The 21,188-nt window shown below is 37.6% G+C and overlaps 1 protein-coding gene across 1 annotated transcript; it reads right to left on the reverse strand.

Annotated features, from left to right (window-relative positions):
* Window positions 1-18,520: 18,520 nt before the first annotated feature.
* On the reverse strand, window positions 18,521-21,182 carry LOC147409913 (ARM repeat superfamily protein). Its single transcript, XM_086432080.1, has 6 exons — window positions 21,161-21,182; window positions 20,979-21,091; window positions 20,036-20,171; window positions 19,400-19,504; window positions 18,988-19,297; window positions 18,521-18,894 (listed from the first exon to the last, which is right to left on the reverse strand). The coding sequence occupies exons 2-5, from the start codon at window positions 21,083-21,085 to the stop codon at window positions 19,097-19,099; spliced, it is 549 nt and encodes a 182-aa protein (XP_086288206.1). The 5' UTR covers window positions 21,086-21,091; window positions 21,161-21,182; the 3' UTR covers window positions 18,521-18,894; window positions 18,988-19,096.
* Window positions 21,183-21,188: the final 6 nt, after the last annotated feature.

Raw genomic sequence — 21,188 nt, forward strand, 5'->3', positions numbered from 1 at the left:
GATACTCGTGGTAAGGGACCACTCTCTGCTCTCGGGTCTTCCATTCTCCAGTCGTCTAATAGACTACTAAGCTTGAATCTCCGAAAACATCAATCTCATCTACCTCGAGATCTAGTGCTACCTTCAACCCTGCTATGCATGCTTCGTATTCAGCCTCATTGTTGGAACATTAAAATTTTAGTCTGATTACAATTGGCACATGGGATCCATCTGGCTTGATCAGAACTGCCCCTATTTCATTTCTTTTCTGATTGACTGCTCCGTCGAAGTACATTTTCCAGCCTGGCTCCTCATTATCGTCTTCAACCTCAGTGATCAGTATGGCTTCATCGGGAAAGTTTGTCTTTAATGGCTCGTAATCAGGCAATGAATGCTCAGCGAGGTGATCGACGATGGCTTGCCCTTTGATGGCCTTCTGAGTGACATAGGTGATGTCAAACTCATATAATAATAATTGCCACTTCGCCGTACGACCTGTTAATGTCGATTTCTCAAAAAGGTACTTCAGGGGGTCCATTCTGGCAATAAGCATAGTTGAGTAACTAAGCAAATAGTGACGTAGTCGTTGAGATGCCCAGACTAATGCACATCAGGTCTTCTTAAGTGTCGAATATTTTGCTTCATACTCGATAAATTTCTTGCTGAGATAGTAAATGGCATGTTCCTTCCGTACTGATTCATCGTGTTGCCCCAGTACACACCCCATTGACGTTTCTTGCATTGAGATGTACATAAGTAGGGGTCGCCTTGGAGTAGGAGGGACTAGGACTGGTGGATTGAGCAGATATTACTTGATCTTATCGAATGCTTCGTGACAGTCTTCGTTCCACTTTTTCGGTGTCTTTCCTAAGTAGCTTGAAGACTGGCTCACAGATAGGCGTAAGCTGAGCAATGAAACGACTAATATACTATATTCTCCCCAAGAATACCCGAACATCTCTCTCTGAAACGGGTGCTTTTATCTCGAGGATATACTTGATTTTTGTCGGATCTATCTCGATGCCTCTTCTGTTGACGATGAAATCCAGTAGTTTGCCCGATGTTGTCCCGAATACACATTTTGCAGGATTTAACCTTAAACTGTACTTCCTCAGCCTGTCGAATAACTTCTTTAGATTCACCAGATGATCTTCTTTAATGTCGGATTTAGCAATCATGTCATCTACGTAGACCTCTATTTCCTTGTGAATCATATCGTGAAATAGTGCGGTCATTGCCCATTGGTAAGTCGCCCCTGCATTCTTCAGTCTGAATGGCATGACTTTGTAGTGGAAAGTACCCCATGGTGTGATAAATACAGTCTTTTCCTAGTCTTCTTCTGCCATTTTTATTCTGATTATAGCCTGAGAAGCCGTCCATGAACGAGAACATGTCGTGCCTTGCTGTACTATCAACTAGAGTGTCGATGTGTGAAAATGGGAAATCATCCTTAGGACTGGCTTTGTTCAGGTCCGATAGTCAACACACATGCGTACCTTCCCATCTTTCTTAGGTACTGGGACGACATTAGCCAACCACTCAGGGTACGTAAAGACTGCAAGAAATCCGGCTTCGAACTGTTTCATAACCTCGTCCTTGACCTTGAAGGTCCATTCTGGTTTTAGCCTTCTCAATTTATGCTTGATCGGCTTGCTTTCCGACGTAATTGGTAGCTTGTGTACAACAAGATCTGTGTCTAACCCAGGCATATCCTTGTATGACCATGCGAAGACATCTTGATAACTTTGTAAGAGTTTGATCATTTCTTTCTTTGTTGTGACGTTAATAAGGCTCCGATCTTGACAATTCGTGAGTCCTCTTCAATACCAAGATTGATTGAATCTGTAACCTCAATGCTTGGCTGAACACCTTTTCTCGTGACGTTCTACCAAGTCTTTAATTTCTTTAGGCGGGTACTCCAATTCGTCCTCAGACTCTTCTTCGATCTCCATGAGGTCAAAGTCGAGTTCAAGATCGAAATCATACTCGTCCCTTTCAAATTCTGTTTTATCTGGATACTCATTTGATTGAGACAGATCCCTTGAAAATTCTTTTTTTGGCTTTTGAAAAATATCTATTTTTTTATAATTTTGAAAGTTTTTTTATTTTTTTGTCTTTTGAGAAATTTTTTATTTTTTTGATTTTTGAGGAATATTTATTTTTATGTTACTTTTCGAATACCTGAAATAAGAAGAACAATCATGGAAATTCATTAATAAAGATAAGGAGCCCTCCAAACAGTCTTTACCCGAGGACGAGGGCTCGTTATGATCCTCGGACAAACTAGATTCGTTTAACGGCATTTTTTTTAGGCCTCAACAGCCTCAAAGGTCAATGGGAATTCCTCCCAATTGTTCAGAACTTCCCCTTCTTTGAGGGGGCGAATGAGATGCGAAAATGATTTGTTGGGTGATTTGGTTAGTGGTTTAGAGATGACCATGATCTCCGATTAATCTTTGTCAAGTTGGGGCATAGTCCCTCCCAAGCTAGGTGGGATGACGATTGATGCCCAGTTAATGCCAGTGGGGAAAGGTGAATCTTTTCCCTTACCTCCAATTGTTTCTTCTTTTGTGGGCTCTTGAGTTTTTCCTGATAGACTTTCGTCGAAATCCCCATTAAATAAAACATCAATGCCTTCTACGAAGGATGGTTGGGACTCAACAACTGAGTCTTCTTAACTGTGCGTAGGTTTGAAATTTACCGTTTTTGACTTTTTTGCTGGTAGTGGTTCTGATAAGCTGTCAGGGCTGATATGTGATTTTTGGAAGCTAACGCTGATATGTGGAACTCTACCTAGATTCCAGACATTCGGTTCACGGTTTTGTCTTCTTGCTAGTCGAAGCTCTTTTTTCTTGTCATTCATTTATGTAATATCCCTTTTTGTGAGCTTAAATCCCAGACCAAAGTAAGGATCGTGTTTTTTTGCTTCGACCGGTGTAGCTCTCCCTTTTCCTCCTGGTCCCAACCCTTGCTTGGGTCGGTAACCTGCCCTTTTCATAACCCGACCAATCATCAGATTTGTTCTTGATAGCTTTGCCCCTTACCTTCTCTTTCCCCTTCTCAATATGATTGACAGCAGCGAATTGATAATAGTGGTACATCGCTTTATCCTTCGTCATCTCAATGTCCATGAATGGCATATCTGGAGCTCTCCCAGCTGGGATAAGATTTTTTGCCAGCACCGATATCATTCTCTGCCCCATAATGAATTTGACTATTTGGTGCAACGAAGACGGTACAGCCCCTGCTATATGGATCCATGGCCTGCCCAGTAATAAATTGAAGGTTATCGGTATCTCCATGACCTCAAATGTCACTTCAAAGGTGCAAGGACCTATTGTGATCGGTAAATCCACTTCTCCCAAGGAATCTCTTCTTGAATTGTCGAAGCCTCGGACAACCTTGTTGTTTGGCTTTACATGTGACCAATCAGCGTTGAGTTTCCGGAAGGTCTCAAGCGAACAAACATTAAGCGCTGAGCCATTATCAATCAGCACCCTGACAACCATCATGCCCTTGCATATGACCATCATGTTTAGTGGCTCGACGTGTCCCATTCCTTTCGGCACAAATTCATTTTCAGTGAAAATAATGGGATTGGGGGCCATTATCTGGCCAACTATCTGCTCTAACTGTGCTGGCGAAGTGGTTGCAGGTACATACGATTTTCCCAAAACTCTCAATAATGCCTCTTAGTGTTCTTCTGACTTTTGCATCAGACCTAGAATACTGATTTGAGCTGGCTGTTTGTTTAATTGGTCCACTGTATTATGCTCACTCTTGCGAACGAGCTTAATGAAATTTGCAGCCTCCTTATCTGACACCTTCACCTTATCTTCTTTCTGGTCACTCTCGCTTATTTTGTCCTTTCCTTTTACTTTTCTTTTCTCTTCATCTGTCATGCCTTTTGTTTTTTCTTCAGTCTCTTCCCTGATGCTTACCCCCTTTTTTGATATTTTTTTGTATCGCCTTGCCCTTGTCATATGATCGATATCAACCACCATCGCTTTCTTCATAGTTTCAACTCCTGAGGTTGTGGTGATGGTGGTCTCATAGCTCCAGGGAACTGCCTGATTGGAGCTATAGGGAAATGGTTTAGGTGAGCGTATGGTCATGGGAGGTAGATCGGGTTTCACATTGAGAATGAGGGCTGGTGGTTGTATTTTGGCTGTTGTGGTGATGGGAGAAACTGCTTGAGGGACTGGTGAAGTGTAAGGAATGACTAGTGGTGGTCGTGGAGTGTAAGGTATATGAAAGGGTGGTCGAGTCATATATTGAGAACCTTGCGATGCATATGGTATAATGAGAGGCAGTCGAGTAGCAGTATTGTGAGTTTGATGAGTGGGATGGATGGTGAGGTCAGACAATCTGAGAGGTGGTAGTGAATTTTGGGATGAGTTTGTTGTGTGGTGATTGACTGTGTTAACCACAGGTACTTTTGATTCCTTTGTTAAGTGAACCCTAATTTTTGCTCCGATAGGCGCTATTAAATCTGAGGGATTGAAGTCGAGTTCTCCATAGACAACATTTACCCTGTGCCCACTCCCCTCTCCATTGTGAGTAGGTAGGGAGTTTCGGTTGATGTTCTGCTACTGAGTGGGATTTGCTGGTCCATCCAGTATGAGTGTTTTTTTATCTATCAAATTTTGCACCTGGTGCTTGAGTTACCAGCACTGATCAGTAGAGTGCCCCGGTGCACCCATATGAAATTCACAAAATAAGCTGGGGTTATACCCTGGTCCTTTTGCAACCTCTGGATTTGGTGGTCGTTTCATGAGGTACTCTCCCCTAAGCAAGAGCGGAAGTAATTCTGTCCGCGTCATAGGCAATCTGGTGAACACTCTGTTTACCCTGTTGGGATGTGCTTGTTGATTTTGCCCATACCGTGGTGCTGGTTGTGCTTGCGGAGGAACTGTCTGAAAGGGATTCTGCGGTGCTGGAACCCAAGCAGCTCGAGGTACTGGCGCCCAAGGGACTTGTGATGCCTGCGGCCTCTGAACTGGTGCTTGAATGAAAAGAAGTTGGCTGGGTTGTACATTATTGATTTGAGTTTCTTCTTTCTTTTTGACAAAAGGCACTAACTTTCTCTGTGCCAATGTCCCTGCTACTGCACTCAAGGCTGTAAAATCAAATATTAGACCAGTTCGAATCCCATCCTCGACCCGGTCTACCACTTGAATTAAATTTGAGAAGGTGCCTGTAGTGTGTCCAACCAGATGAGTATAAAACGCATGCCCTAGTGTTGAGATGAACGTGGTGTTCATCTCTTGTTTAGTCATTGCAGGCATCACTTGTGAAGCAGACTCCCGCCATCTCTAGGCATACTCTTTTACTGTTTCCCTCTGTTTTCTCACCATCTTAACCATGTCGTTTCGATCCAGTTCCACATCCGTATTGAACCGATAGTTGTGCCAGAACATCTCAGCTAGGTCCTACCAATTCTTGATGAGTGTATGGTCCAATCCGGAGAACCACTTGAGGGCCGGCCCTGTCAAACTTCTTTGGAATAATTGTACCAACAGCCTGTCGTCCTCACCATATTGGCACATAGACCCACAGTACAACTTTAGATGTGACAGCGGACACCCTACCCCATTGTATTTTCCAAATTCTGGACATTTGAACTTGGCCGGTAATTGAGCATTGGGATAAAAATAGAGGTCCTTGAACCGAGTTCCACTCATAGTGTTGATGCCCTTCATCCTCCTCATTTCTTCCGGCAGAGACTCGATTTGCTGAGCCAATTTTTCATCTGTGGCACTATTGGCCTCTGTGGCCCTATACTCGCATTCGTCATTAGGAATGACCACAGGGAATGGTCGATTCTATGGAATATAGAGCGGGGGCCCCTGGTATTCAGGTACTGCAGGAGGCATGGTGGTCTGTGGTCCCTGTGGAGGTTGTTCGGGTAGATCCTGATTTGATCCGGACGCATGTTGTTGTTTGTTTGGGCTTGCATGATGTTGACGTTGGCTAACACGACACTTACCATTTTTTCTTGCCTCTCAATTATTTTCAATAGTGCTGTTATTAGTGGATCAATACCTGACGTTTCAACTACTGGGGGTTGTGCTGGTTCCGAAGAACTCATGATAACGGTGGAAAATCTGAGAAAATACGGAGGTTCCTCTGGTTGCTTATATTTCTTTCGTTTGGCCACCTTTGGGTACAGAAGATCAAGCATTACTATCTTGTTTACAAAAAGAAAAATGCATGACATTTTATTAGGTCGGCTAAAGTTATTTATTTTAAAGTAAACGAGTCTTAAAGAAAAGAGTTCTTCGGCTCGGAGCCGATATTAACGTGAAGTTGGCATCAACACGGGACTAGCAAAACATTTTGAAAAAAGAATTACATCAGCCGGAGCTGGCATCGACACTGAGTCGGTAAAATTAAAAAGATTTCATCAGCACAGAGCTGGCATCGACACGGAGCCGGTAAAAAAAGATTTTGAAAAAGAATTACATCAGCCAGAGCTGGCATCGACACGAAGTCAGTAAAATAAAAAGCGATTACATCAGCACAGAGCTAGCATCAACACGGAGTTGGTAAAAATACTTTGAAAAGGGAATTTCATCAGCACGGGTTGACATCGACACGGAGTCGGTAAAATATTTTGAAAAAGAATTACATCAGTCGAAGCTGGCATCGACACGGATTCGGTAAAATTAAAAAGATTTCATCAGCACGGAGCTGGCATCGACACGGAGTCGATAAAATTTAAAGAAGATTTCATCAGCACGGAGTTGGCATCGACACGGAGTCGGTAAAATTAAAAATGATTACATCAGCACGGAGCTGGCATCGACACGGAGTCGGTAAAACATTTTGAAAAAGAAATTTCATCAGCACGCGACTGGCATCGACACAAAGTCGGTAAAACATTTTGAAAAAGAAATTTCATTTTGAATTTTGTACACCAACCTATTAAACAATTCATTTATACAATGATTATCCACAAAGAAACTAAAAGAAATTTTATTGAACTATTGAAAATTGTTTGACAAATAGGATTTTCATTGAATAACAACTTTCAAATAACTCTGACTTAGATTTTTTTACATGGACGCTTGGATTTGTTTTGATCGTCATCAGGATTGCTAGGACAATTAGGCTTGGTTCTAACGACTAGCTCCTTGAACTCTGCTGGTCCATCTGGATACCCTAAGGTGCGCTTGTTCCAAGCCTTTCTCAATGAGATGCACTAACTTTTCAGTCAATGATTCGGGAGAAAAGAATTGTTTGTGTTGAGGTAACAAAAACTCTATAGGTACTCCGTACTGTTCTGGGATCAAGGTAGGTTGGTAAAATGATGTCTCCTCCAGTCCAATCAAACGGACATAATAGGATCCTTTGGTACCTAAAACAGGGTAGTCCGTCATCCACCAAGGGCATCTCAAACCAATATGACGAGTAAGGCGAGAATCCAACCATTTGCTCCAAGCCTTAACTAAGTTGTGACGCACTAACATGTTTTTCTTGAAAAAGTACTCTAGCCTATACTCGAGGGTTGAAGGAATGTCCACAATTTTAAGACGATCGCAAAGTCACATATAAAGTAGGTGAGGACTTCTTTTGAAATCCCTTCCCTCACCATTTTTTATGACATCCAAACCTGAGAAGGTTTCAGCTAGAATAAGAGGTACAGGATTGACTTTTCTAGAGAGCTGGGAAGCTATGTCTATGAAAGATTCAAGAATAGTTTGGCCCTCACTTTTGGAGGCCAGTATGTATTGGGCTAAGATTCCTAAACACAATCGATAGTCTCTAGTGGCTCTCCAAGCTTCTAGTTTTACATTGATGGGATGACAGCGGGAGTGGTATGGACTCAATAAGGGTACTAAATCCAATCTCCCGTTGCGGACTAAGGTCTTGGCTTCTTCTTTTGAAATGTTTAGGCCTGTGGCGAGGTCACCAGAATATCCTGTTTTCAATGAAGGCCTGACTAGAGGACCTGAAGTAGATATCCCCATGATGCCATAATAGTCTTCATGAGTAGGACACAAGTGCATATGTCCAATGTGGAAGATGTGAAGATAAGGGTTCCAACGTTTAGCCATAGCGTTCAAAAGATTCTAATCTATCTCAACCTCGTGGAAGTACAGGGCGCATCTCAACATGAATTTTTCAAAGTTGAATTTCTCTACGGTGTGCATCCCCGTGATGGTTGTTTTGACCAATTAGTCGATTGGGTTATTGCCTGCAGCCAGCATCCTGAGTTGACACAAAAGAATAGTTCAGTACATTTCCAAGGTCCATGTAAAATTACTTTTCTTTTGAAAAATTTTGTTCTTATGGAAAACACTTTCTTGAAAACACTTTTCTTTTTTTTTCTTTTTTTTTCTTTTTTCTTTTTTTTTTGAAAATATTTTTTTCTAGAGAACACTTCTTTTGGAAAATATACTTTTTGAAAAATATTTTCCTTTTGTAAATCACTTTTCTCCTTTGAAAATTTGATTTCCATTTTGATTTAAATGAGGGCCTATCATAATTGTTGGATCGAGATGGACTGGGTCATTATTAAATTTTTGCAAGAAATGGATTATTTATTGGGTCGGTGCACCCATCTTAATTTCTGAAAACAAAATTTTTAATCCTTGAGGACAATCATAAACTCTGATCTCATCATTCACATCATTCATATACATCAATCATCAGGTTCCATTCAATGAACAACTCGGGAACACCCACGATAAGTTCGAGTCGTGACCTAGAGGGAAGGTTTCTAGACTCTAAGCTTACTACGTGCAATGCATTTTTATTTGGCCACCCTTGCCCAAGCACACCTATATACCTCTCAAGCATACTCAATCAAACGGTACGTGGTGACTTGATTTGATATACCGTATAGGTGATAATCTAAAACTTCAACCCACTTCTCTGAAGTCAAAAACAACCAGTTTGATCCTCAGTTGAGAGGTGGCGCACGATGCTGAGCAAGGGCCCACTTAAATACCTCTCGTCTAGAATAGACGTAGTCTATCCCCCTCGTACAGTAGGGCAGGATCTCGCTTAAACACTGGTTTTGACCAAGAAGTGCAATTGATGTACTTGGATTATCTTTTATATACCTACGGGTACGAGTCAAGAGTTGTAGTTTTCATAAATGGTTTTCGCATCCCGCGAGGGAACCGACCACGTACTAGTACTACGTTGGTAATCGAGACATGTGACCGTGCGGCTTACAATAGGACAAAGGCTCAGGTCACTCTAACATGTGTGTATCAATATACCTTTCAGAATCACCCGATCAAACGGTATTGATGCCCCAGTTTTATATACCTTACAGTACGTGATTGGAGTTGTGGTTTTCATGAATGACGTCGCATCTCTGAGGAGACCGAGCCACGCACTAGTGCCACGTTGGCTATTAGGGACATGCAAGCGTGCAATTCAGTAAAGTAAACGTGCTAATGGTGTGTGCAAATAGGATAGGGTGTGCCCGGGACATTTTCCAGATGAGTGGACCCGTTGGCCAGGTCAAACCATTTCTACATGGATACCACATAGCTCATAGACTACCAAATCTATTACATCCACATTACAATCATGTAGGCACATTAAAATATACCTATAGAGACCATGGCCTTTTAGATAATCAGTCCACAAGGGTAGCACATTCATGGTTACGCATCAACCAATCGATTTTTTTTTTCATCATTTTTTTTTCAATTTTTTTTAACGAATGAGCTAATAACAAAAGGACTTCTCTTTTTATTTTTATATTTTTTATGGTCCAATCGATGATCGCTTTGAATTTTCATTTTGATCAATCAAATAGTGGCGAGCGGTACGCCTTGAGTTTTTTTTTAAAATAATCCGTTTGATCTTTTGAAGCTTTAAAGCTTGAAACAAAAATAAATTCCAAGAGGAAAGTTTCCAAGACTGATGTAAGGAACAAGCTAAGCAAAAAAAAATTAAATTAAATTTTTTTTTAATTAATTTTTATTATTATTTTTTTTTGTGCTCATTTTGAGGCACATTGCCTCTGGTTTTTGGCTTGGGCCAAAAATTTTTTCTTATGCTCTTTTTTCCTACCCATTTTGTATCCCGACGAGGCTTCAAACAGAAATACTAGCGTAAACGATAGTAAACGAGGTCAAAAATCGATTCTGACTTGACAAAATATTGCTGACTTTGTCACATTTGGAAGAAAATTTTGTTCTACCTCAAATCGATATGCACTAATAGTTAATCGGAGATCGGATGAGAAAGTTACAATCAGTTTAAGTTTGACTATCCATTCGGCAAAAAAAAAGAAAAATGACTTTTTTTTTATTTTTTTTATTTTTTTTATTTTTTTATACCCATTTTGAGGCACATTACCTCTATTTTTTGGCTTGGGCCAAAAAAAAAAAACATTTTCATTTTTTTAATGATATGCATGCTTAAAAGTCATATAATCAGATAAATAAAGTAAAAATTGATTTTTTTTTTTAACCTAAGAGAGTAAATAAAGCAAAAGAAACCAACCTAAACAACAAATACAACAAATAATGTTAGCTTGCAAATAAGAATTTTTTGAATTTTTTTTTTCAAAATGACCGAGTTGACACGAGGGTAGAACCTTTATTCCCCAGTGGAGTCGCCAAGCTGTAGACACGTGATTTTGTCATTACGATGGCCACATCTACTAAGGTTAGGATTCGCCACCACTCATATTGTAAGTGGGTTTCAATGGTCACCCGATGTGCATTTTTTGAAAAAATGACATTTTGGCGTTTAATGACTCTCAATGGATAAGGTACGAATCAAATCTTGAGATTCGGGGTAGGCGGCTCGGTTGGAGAAAAGGGAAGGTGTTAAGCACCCTTTTTTCCCCACTAAATAGTGGTAATCTCAACTCAACTCGGTCATTTCAATTGAAAATACAAAAATAAAAACAAAGTGCCACGTGTGTGTATTTGTACCCTAAGTAGGGATTTACTTTCGGCTCGATCATAGGATCATCTCATTGAAAGAGATGATCCTAATGGATCATTTTCCTTGAGGTCCATTCATCTCAAATCCATTTGAATAAAGTGAAGAGAAGGGGGATGATAGAAGAGGGAGGAGGAGAGGGTGTAGAAGAGAAGGGAGTTATTTTTGTTGCACCCACCTTGTATCTTCTTTCTTCTTCTTCTTTGAGTCTTCTTGAGTCCTTAGTATTTTATGAAAATACAACTCTTATATGGTTGAAGGAGTAAAGAAGAGATGATGAGAGAGATGAGTGTAGTATGTGATTTTTTTGTGTGAGACTTGGGGAGGATTAGTGAGAGAGAATTGGAAAGATTTTTCTTAGTGAGAATGGTGATAGTTGTTAGTAGTGAGAGTTGGGGAGAATTTTTGTAGTGAAAGTTGGGGGATTTTTTGGGAAGAGGAGGAGGGTATTTATAGATGTTGAAGGGGTTTTTTTTAGGGATATAATGGAGTGAAATGAAGAGAAGTAGTAAAATGGTGTGGGGTTTAAGAGAAAGATGGGGATAAATTAGAGATGATTGAAGGGCATTTGTGTAAGAAAGGTAAATGGGTTGTTTTACAACCCAAATGGATTGGATCTTTCAATCCATTTGGGTTGTGTATTAGATGGAATAAAATAAATGAGAGTGGTTGAGAGGATGGGATTGTGTAAGAGAGTAATTAATTGGTGAAGTGAGTTGAGGGGATGTGATTTTAATTAAAAGAAGGGTTGTGTAATAAGGTGGTTGATGATATTTTGGGAGGGTGTGGGAGATGATGTCATATGTCAAAAGGGGTGGAGATGAAGGGTTGAGATGGGTTGATGGAAGAGGTTGAGTGTTTGACTTGAGAGGATGGGTGTAGGTTTAGATTGTAGATGTGGGTTTTGTAAGGAATGATGAGGGTAGATTAGGAGGAGGTATAGGTTAGGGGTATGGGTAGATTAGATTTTTTTAGAGAAAAAGTGATGGGTTGATGTGGGTAGATTAGGGGAGGTATAGGTTAGGGGTGTGGGTAGATGTGTTTGATTTGAGAGAAAAGGTGATGGTTGATGTGTGGGTAGATGAGGTTTAAAGAAAATTAATGGGGTAGGTAGTTGGATGAGGGAGGTGAGATGGGGTGATAACATGTGTCATATTTGATTATCAATATGGTGATTGGTTGATGTGGGTAGTGGTTTGTGGATTAGGGTTGTGGGTTGGATATGAATTGGATATGGATTTGGCTTAGGGGCTTTGGAGTGTTTTGGGCTTGGGTTATGAAATAGTTTTGGGTTTTAGGAATTGGTTGGGGGTTATTTTGAGATGGGTTTTGAGGGTATAGGTTGGTTTTAGATTTTAGATGATGAGGGATTGATTTTAGGTTAGGGGTAAGGTGAGAAATTGATTTAGGAAAGTGTTGAGGGCTTGTGGGCCTAGGGTATTTGCGGATTTGAAGGCGGAGCGGTGGTAGTAGAGAGGGGCAGGCATCCCAAGTCTCACATTTTTTAATTTATTAATTTTTTTGAGATTTTTGAATTTATTGAATTAATCAAAATGCCACGTGTTAGCAAATCGGGCTTTTTAGGCCCGTTGGTGAACTTTATCGAAAATTTGGCGTTTTTAGTTTTGGAAGCGGAGCGGTGAATATTGGAAAAGCGTAAGGTAGGCTGAGTCCTTTTGGTGGACCCCCTAGACCCTTAGGGGGTCTTAAGGGCCTTAATTCGATCAAAATGCCATATTTCGATTAATTTGGGCTTTTGAGGCCCGTTGGCAATTTTTATTGAAAAATCTATTTTTTTTTTTTTGCCCTTTTGAATATGGGACCGTTCAAATTGGGGTGTCTACAAGTTGCATAGTAGGAAATTGGATATCCATTCTCAACCTTGTTTTGTTAATTTCTCTTTTTTTTAAATAAAAATGATATATATATATATACGTAGTTATTTTGTGAACTGTTAAAGAGTCTGTAAATGCCTGAAGGGATAAGATAGTGTATCATATCATCCGGAGTAGTGTACTATCCTAGGATGTACGGTAGGGACCACCAAGCTCATATGTGGTATGAGATGCGTATGAGAGTGGAATCACAACTAGAATCTGAGTCCATTCCTTTCTATCTTTACCAGTAAACGTGTATTGTAAAGGTGGTCATATATGAATGGAGTGTTTATTTTGGGAATCACATGCATGCCTAAGAAGCATAGTCGAAGATGATTAGTCAGTGATCACTAACAATCTAATAGTAGTCAAACGTTCTGACACATCGAAAAGAGACTCATTACTTACGGTCTCGTCAAACAGCCAGCCTAAGCCGAATAAATGGTCCAGCAAGAGTGGTAAATAACGACCAGTACAAAATCAGGAACTACGATGTTATTGAGGAATATCATGTCCCGACTGGGAACTATCCAGTCGTGAATCCCGACTCTCTGATTCTAATGCTCCACCATATGTATTATGTACTTGTTATTTTATTTTGAATTATAAATTAAAAAGCATGTCTGTTGTTCTAATGTTATTATTTATATTTATATAAAATTAGAAATGTATAAGGAGTACTGATGATTGATTTTATATGAACTTTTAAAATGTTTAACTACTCATCCCTGGCTATATGTACCAGTTAATCATATTTTCTTTTACAAAACCCTGCATGTGTTAAACTATTCAGCATGCTTACTCGATCATGTTTAGGAACGATTATTAGTATAAATTGGTTGTGGACTTACTGGATAACTATTATTACTCACCCTTTCCTTCCTATTTTTTTTTTGTCTCAGAACTTGCAGTTACCAAGGCAGGCGTGGAGTCGACTAGTGAAGAGTACTTGGTCGGTCAGATCGACAACCAGAGTATTGTTGGGTGAGCACTAGGGCTTTACTCTTTAATGATCAGTTTCGTCCAGGATATATATAGAATTTGGGGTTAAGCCTTAGGTTCATGTTAGAGTGAGTATTTTTGTAATCCTGTATATTGTTAAGCTTCCGCACTCTAATCTTCTTACGTGTTAGATATATTTTGTCTTCCTCTCTCTCTCTCTCTCTCTCTCTCTCTCTCTCTCTCTCTCTCTCTCTCTCTCTCTATCTCGTGTTTGCCTTTCTATGTAGGATTTGTTACATTTTGGATTATCAGGTTTTGTGTTCCGTTGAACGCTAACATATACAGAGGAGGCCATGCCGAAATTTCGAGGTGCCACCTAGTGCTTCGAGGTGTCTTTTGGATTTGTGTTAGCATTTGGCGGGATGCCACATTGACATTCCATATGCTATACCTTGCATTCTTCCTAACGCAATTCATACTTATTGTGTTTTCCACATAGAGAGCAACATTCTAGGTGGTGATAAAGAAATCAAATCGAAATTCTAATAAACTGCAAATGTTCTCACCGAAATTCAATATGGGAGAATAATGACTTCCACAAAAATCCAAAACCCGATAAAAGGTTTGATGTCATTTATACGAACCACATAAGTTGAAATAAGATGATACTTGTTGGAAGAGAATTACCGATTACTTCCCTCGTTGAAAAAATTCGTAATAATTATTAGAATCACTTTAAGCGGTATAAAGAAATTAAAAAGAATATGAAAAATAAGTTGACTCAATGGGGCATAACTTCATATGTTGAGATTAAGAGAGACATCCAAATTGCTCCAAACCACTCCATCTTCTCTAAACCTTTCCTAAGATCGAAGTCCACTACACCACGATCCGATAACTTTGGAAAATCATATTTGCACGTGTAATTAGTTCCAAACAATGGGAATACCGTATGAGCATGCAGTGAAATACATCAATTATCACAAACTCAATGTCTACAACTACTGTGACAAATATTATTTGGTGGTATCAAGATACTTATAGGACATATGGGTGCCAACAAGAGGGAATGAATAATAATTAATAAGTGAGACCGCCAAAAGAATAACTCCTCCAATGGAGAAGGTAATGCCAGGTCATCCTAAAAAGATAAGGAAACAATTTAAAGGTGTTCCAGTACAAAAGAAATTATGCTCGTATTGCAAATGCATGAATCATAATCATAGATTTTGTAGCAGTCGCAAGTCTAATGAAGCACTACTACCTCGTCCGATTATTACTTCCTATTTTACTCGATATAACAAGTGATATTGCCAAGATAATTCTTTCGTTACTTTTTGTAATCTCATGAAGCACTACTAGCTCGTCCGATTAAAATTTTCAATTGTCACACAAAATAATAAGTTGTCAACAATTTACTAATAGTTGACAAAGGCACAAATATTTGTTGACAAGTACTTTATGTTCTTTTAAAAACAATTGACCATTTGTTGACATAGTGTCATGTTAATTTTTTACTAGAAACATATTTTAATTCTTTAAATAATATTTTATCTTAAATTAAGATGATCATAATCAAATTACCATGATATTACAAATTTACGGAATAAGATTAACAAACTATGTAGATATATTAACAAAAATATTTCAAAATTGACAAAGGTTAATAAAGACGTTGCAAATTTGTAATATCCTCTTTTAGAAAGTTTTTCTTATATAATTATGCATTAATTCAACAAATCATACACAATATCAATATTTTGATGTACTGTTATATTGATCTTTTGTTGCAAAACATATTTTAATTTTGAAATTATATTTTTGTTTTAAGTTAAAATGATTACAATAAAATTTACAATAAGATTACAAATATGCAGAAGTAGGTTGACAAACATGTGAAGCAACATTGACTGAAATGCTCTAAATGTTGATAAAATCTTATAAAGACGTTGATAGACTCGTAATATTTTCCTTTAGCAAGTTTTCTTAATACAATTTCGATGAGCATGCATTGTACCATGCATTACATCAACAAACCATACATAATACCAATACAAACAACTATTTCAAATGTCATTCAGTAAAATATAGTAAAATTAAATTATAAGGAAACAAGAAAAAACACCGTTCATCACAAATAAATGTTTACAGATAATTATATTTTTTTTCCCACATTTCAACAAATCCATCACAATGTGATATCTCATATCACCTTTTTCCTTTGGAATAAACAATATTAATTTCTCTCTAATCAAACAATCAAGGCTTCCTATCAGCAAAAAAAATAGTTTGATAAATGATTTCTTCTTAGTTGCATAAATGAAGATGAAGAAGAAAGAGAATAAAGATGAAGAAGAAAAAAAGAATGAAAATATCCTAAAAAGAAGAAAGAGAATAAAGAGAGTACAAACCATCTCCTCCTACTACCACCTAATTGTTGGTTAAATGTTTTTGAATTAATGTTGACATAACGTTGTAGATCGTTAGATCAAATCTTTTACATATTAAATCAATGATTAAGATGCCCTAATAGATCTTTATTTGATTTTCTTTTAAATTTAAAATCTGATGAGTATCTCTAGAAAATCGAATGATTTTCAATGCAAATAACATATGACATCAACCATTATGGTATGGTTAAACATGCACATGAGACAATTGCTTTTCAAAAAAAAAAAAAAATTAGTGGCAAAATTGTAAATGCCAGACATCAAAAGGTTATAAGTAACAAGTTATAAAATGAAAAATTCCGAAATATATGTAACTTGCGATTGGAAATACTAAAAACTTAAATAATTATTTAAGAATTTATCCCAAAATTATTTGAAGTCTACTTTTCTTATCAAGTATTCACTCGAGATCCCTGAAAAATGCTTTTTAGTTGATTTTACCAAATGCCTCAGCTTCTTAAAGTTTCTCAGGAACCTATAAATTAAAATAAATAAAAAATAAAAATCTAATAATTATTTTATTAATATGACTGCTTTGAGGGTTGAACCTCAGTACATCTTTTTACGTCTTCCAAGGGTCAAAGCCTCCTATAAGATTTCTTCCAGATATTTCTTCTCTTCACCCCTAAACCTTAATTTATAGCCTACTTGCCTAAAATATAAGATTAAAAGATAAATCTCCCATAGAATCCTAATAGACACAAAATCCTGTTAAATAGGATATTATATACTGAGTCCATAATTTTATTCAACTACTAGATAGGGATCCTAACATTCCACCACCCTTTGAAGAACCCTTGCCTTCAAGGTTAACTTGAAAATTTATTATAGGATCTTCAAATCTTGCATTGATTACAATCAATTGTTCAAGTCCTTACTATTTTTTAATCGTTACATGAATTCAATATAGTCCTCAACTGGTAGCGAAAATAAAGATGACCGCTTCAAGGGGGTCTTCCTCCTAATAACCACTTCTAAAAGATTTTCCTCCATCTTTTGACTTTGACTACATTCTCGTCCTCCATAGAACCCACAACCTTTAGTCCAAGAAAATATTTTGATATTATTTGTTATGAACCTGTAAACTAAAATAAATAAATAAATAAATATCTAATAATTATTTTATTAATATGACCATTTTGAGGGTGTTGAACCTCATTACATCGGCAAAAGCCTCCTACTAAAGGATTTCTTCTCTTCTCCCCTAACCTAAATCCCTATACCCTTATTTATAGCATACTCCCCCAAAAGATAAGATTAGAAAATAAAACTACTTTACAATCCTAATCAAACTCAAAATCCTATTAAAGAGGATATTATTTACTAAATCCCTAATTTTATTCAACTACAAGATAGGAACGTAACATACTTCTAGAAAATATATATATATATATATATCATAAGTTGATTGTGTCATCATGCTTCTTTCTTCATATCCTGTATCTATTGGATTTGGTCTTTTGTAATAATTAGGCTGGTTTAGGTCTAGACTTATGTATGGTGGTTGCCATATTTACTTCATCTTAGAATTGAAGAGTAAGATTTTGCAGAAAGAGTAAGAAATAAAATTAGATATCTAAACAATGGAAACATTCTATATCTAGACCTCACATATGGACAAATCATTTGTTTCATCCATTCAGAAAGATTAAAACTCTGTAATGACCTCAGACTCCAGCATAAATTAAAACAAGACCGTTTTTCCAGTAGAAAAAAATTAGGTCAATTCTGTGAACAATGTGGACTTCCACCACCTTTTGCCTCCTCACCTTCCAAAATCTCCAAACGTTCAAAACATTTTCGACCCCGATATAATACCAATAAGTTCACAAATATATATAGGGAAATGTTCATCAACAAACATTTTGGCAAAACATTTTTCAAAACATGGGTTAGAGGTTTTGGAATGGGCTGATTTTTGGTGAGAATGATCTCTACGGTGAGGAAATCATCCTCATCCTCACCAAAAATCAGCCCATTCCAAGACTTCTAGCCCCAGTTTACAAGTTGAAAAATCATGGACCGTCCATTTTTTGTAAACCATTTTTGATGGGGTTAGAAGTTTTGGAATGAGCTGATTTTTGGTGATGATGATCTCCTCACCGTAGAGATCATCCTCACCAAAAATCAGCCCATTCCAAAACCTCTAACCCATGTTTTGAAAAATGTTTTGCCAAAATGTTTGTTGCTGAACATTTCCCATATATATATATATATATATATATCCAAAACACCTTTCACCGACTAATCAACATATCAAGCACAATCCTCATTAAAGAGATTTCATTTAAGCACTTCGGTATAAAAATTAAAAAAACAAGGCCTTAGATTTAAACATACAAGAAACCGATGTTTAGCATAAACAAATCATCAATCCCATTTCATAAAATAAAAATATATTACCAATCTCAATGTAATCAAAATCACAAAATGAATAGTTCATATATGACACATGAATGGATGGCTAAGAAGGTATCCCCTTTTATTGATCTAATGAAGGATCAAACAGACCGCTGCAATCTTCAAAAATCCTCACACAAACCAAATGATTCTCTCTACATTGACCGACAAATAAAACAATGGGAACACAAAAACAAGCTTACAAGAATAAAAATAATCTAGATAATTAAACAGAAAGAAAAATAAAAATGTGGAACAAACACACAATATTGCATGCTGTATCCACACTGAAAAATGAGGACAACAATAAGGGCCGATGGATAAACCTGCAAGGACCAGGAAATGCAGCATTATTATAACAATGCAAATGGTGAAATTTGAAGAGATTCAATTCCCAAAGACAGTATGTATATATATACCTTGTGGACTATGATCTTCAACTATTTTTAATCGCAAAGTATTTAATAAAACCAATACACTGGAAGCTGTAAAGAGAAAGGTTGTTTGCTTTGCTGCCTCAATTAGTTATCAACTTTTGGGTGCAAATGCTGCCAACGCATTCGCATGTGCAGGTGAAAGACTACTCAAGATGGGTTGCATTTGATGACCGTAAAGAGAAATCAGATAAGAGAATGCCCTGCCCACTATAGCCTTAGTTTCAGTAGTCTCAGCAGGAGATACTGCAACCTGAGCAAAAAGATTGACCAACTCTGGTACCAGAGACAAGATCTGCATGGATTTTAGAAAAAAAATTAAGCAAAAACCAGCCAAAATAGTGATCTTCAAGATACCAATTAGGACACAGAAAGATTCAGTAAAATTACACAATACCTGTGGATTAGATGATAATACTAGATTACAAATGCAGCAATAGACAGCCATTGATTCCTCATGATCTTCTTTCAGAGGCAGAACTTTGAGGAAAACAGGGAGGACCTGAAAAATAAGAAGAACAAAAATAGCCAAACTCATTGGTAAATTGGTTAGGATACATGTTACCTGATTCGTGGGTTCCCTCAGATTGAATTTGGGTTTGCATTGAACCCGTTTCGGAGGGGTAGACAGAGATGAGGGCATTTGAAGATTGAAGTGATGAGTAGGGTGAAAAAGAGATGGAAGATCGCAGATTTTTGGAAGAAAAAATCAACTTTTTTTTTTTAAATTTACAGGTTGAAGATAAGGGTATTTAATCATTTTTTATCAATTTACTAACAAAGACCAAGGGCCCGTAATTAATTTGAAAATTTAGGGGGATATCTAACTATTATCAACATGTGGAGAGGGTGAAAAAAATTAAAGCAAAATAAGGAAAATCGTTTGGCTCGCTGCATTTCACGAACCCAGAGTGAATTGTACCGCAAACTGGTTCGGTTCAAACCGGATCGGTACCTCAACAACGAATTTGGTAACCCTTGTTAGGATCGGTATTAGAAACAAACAATAGAAGAAGATTATTAGAAGACTAACCTGGTTCAATGGGATAGAGTCGGGTTGCACCATAATCATCCTAGCAACTGCACCAGCAGCATTATCTCTTACAGCATCGTCTGGCTCAGATTCTCCAAACAATGGGTAAAGCCCACGCAGGACTTCACCATAGTATCTGGTCTAGATGTAGGGAAAAAGTACCAAGAAAATATAAATAAGAAGACGGTTGACCCAACAAACAGAAATTTTGGTAAAAAAATTCTTTTAGAAATCCTCATGTTTCAAGAATTTTAACCAAAAACAAATCCCCCACTCCCCACCAAACAGAGAAAAGAGAAAGAGAAAAAGGGAGACTTCACAGAAAATAGGGCTTAAAATGGGTTGGTTGGGCCGGATCAGAGTATATCCATATCCAAATTTTATAACCGGATTCGGATCCAACTAGCTAAAACCATATCCGAATCATTTTGCTTAACTAAATCCAGATCTGACCCAACCGAATTACTTGATTCGGGTAGATCGGGTTGGATAATTCTGGACCGTTTAACATTCTATTGCTAAATTTCTTGTCTAATTGCTATATTATTCAATTTTACCATTCATAATTCTTTTATTTTATAAGAATTCATGTTATGTTAAAGAAGTAGAAAAAAGATATTTTGAAATGCATAAAAATATAATTTTCAAAGCAGTATATGATTCAGATCCAGGGGGATCTAGGGACGGTTCTGTATCCAACCTGGATCCGACCCAGGTCAAGGGACATCAACCCATATTCGACCCATATTTTTATTTGGATTCTAAGGGTCCAAACCTGCTGAATTCGGATCAATCAGATTTCGGATAAAATCAGACCAATTTTATGCCCTAACAGAAAATATACTGTCCAAATAGCTAGAGGCAATTTCAAACTGAAAATTTTCCAAAAGGATCAAATTATCTTGCATCCAAACAAAAAGGGTATTGTTCTTGGAAAGGATACTTCAAGGTTGGCTCCCCACCATTTTTGCAAAGCTCCCCAACACAAAATGCGGCATTCCTTCTGTTAGTCGCCTCTGATGATGATAGTTCTTTCAGGACCAAAGGCATCACAGTCTGAACATGGTATAAATTCTTAGTAATGAGCACTAAATATCGTATTTAGACCTCATAGAAAATTCTTACATCAACGTAGCTGGCAATTGGAGTGCCC

Source organism: Akebia trifoliata, chromosome 2 (assembly GCF_017979445.1).
Source record: "Akebia trifoliata isolate Shusen 1 chromosome 2, ASM1797944v1, whole genome shotgun sequence".
Classification (NCBI taxonomy): Eukaryota; Viridiplantae; Streptophyta; class Magnoliopsida; order Ranunculales; family Lardizabalaceae; genus Akebia; species Akebia trifoliata.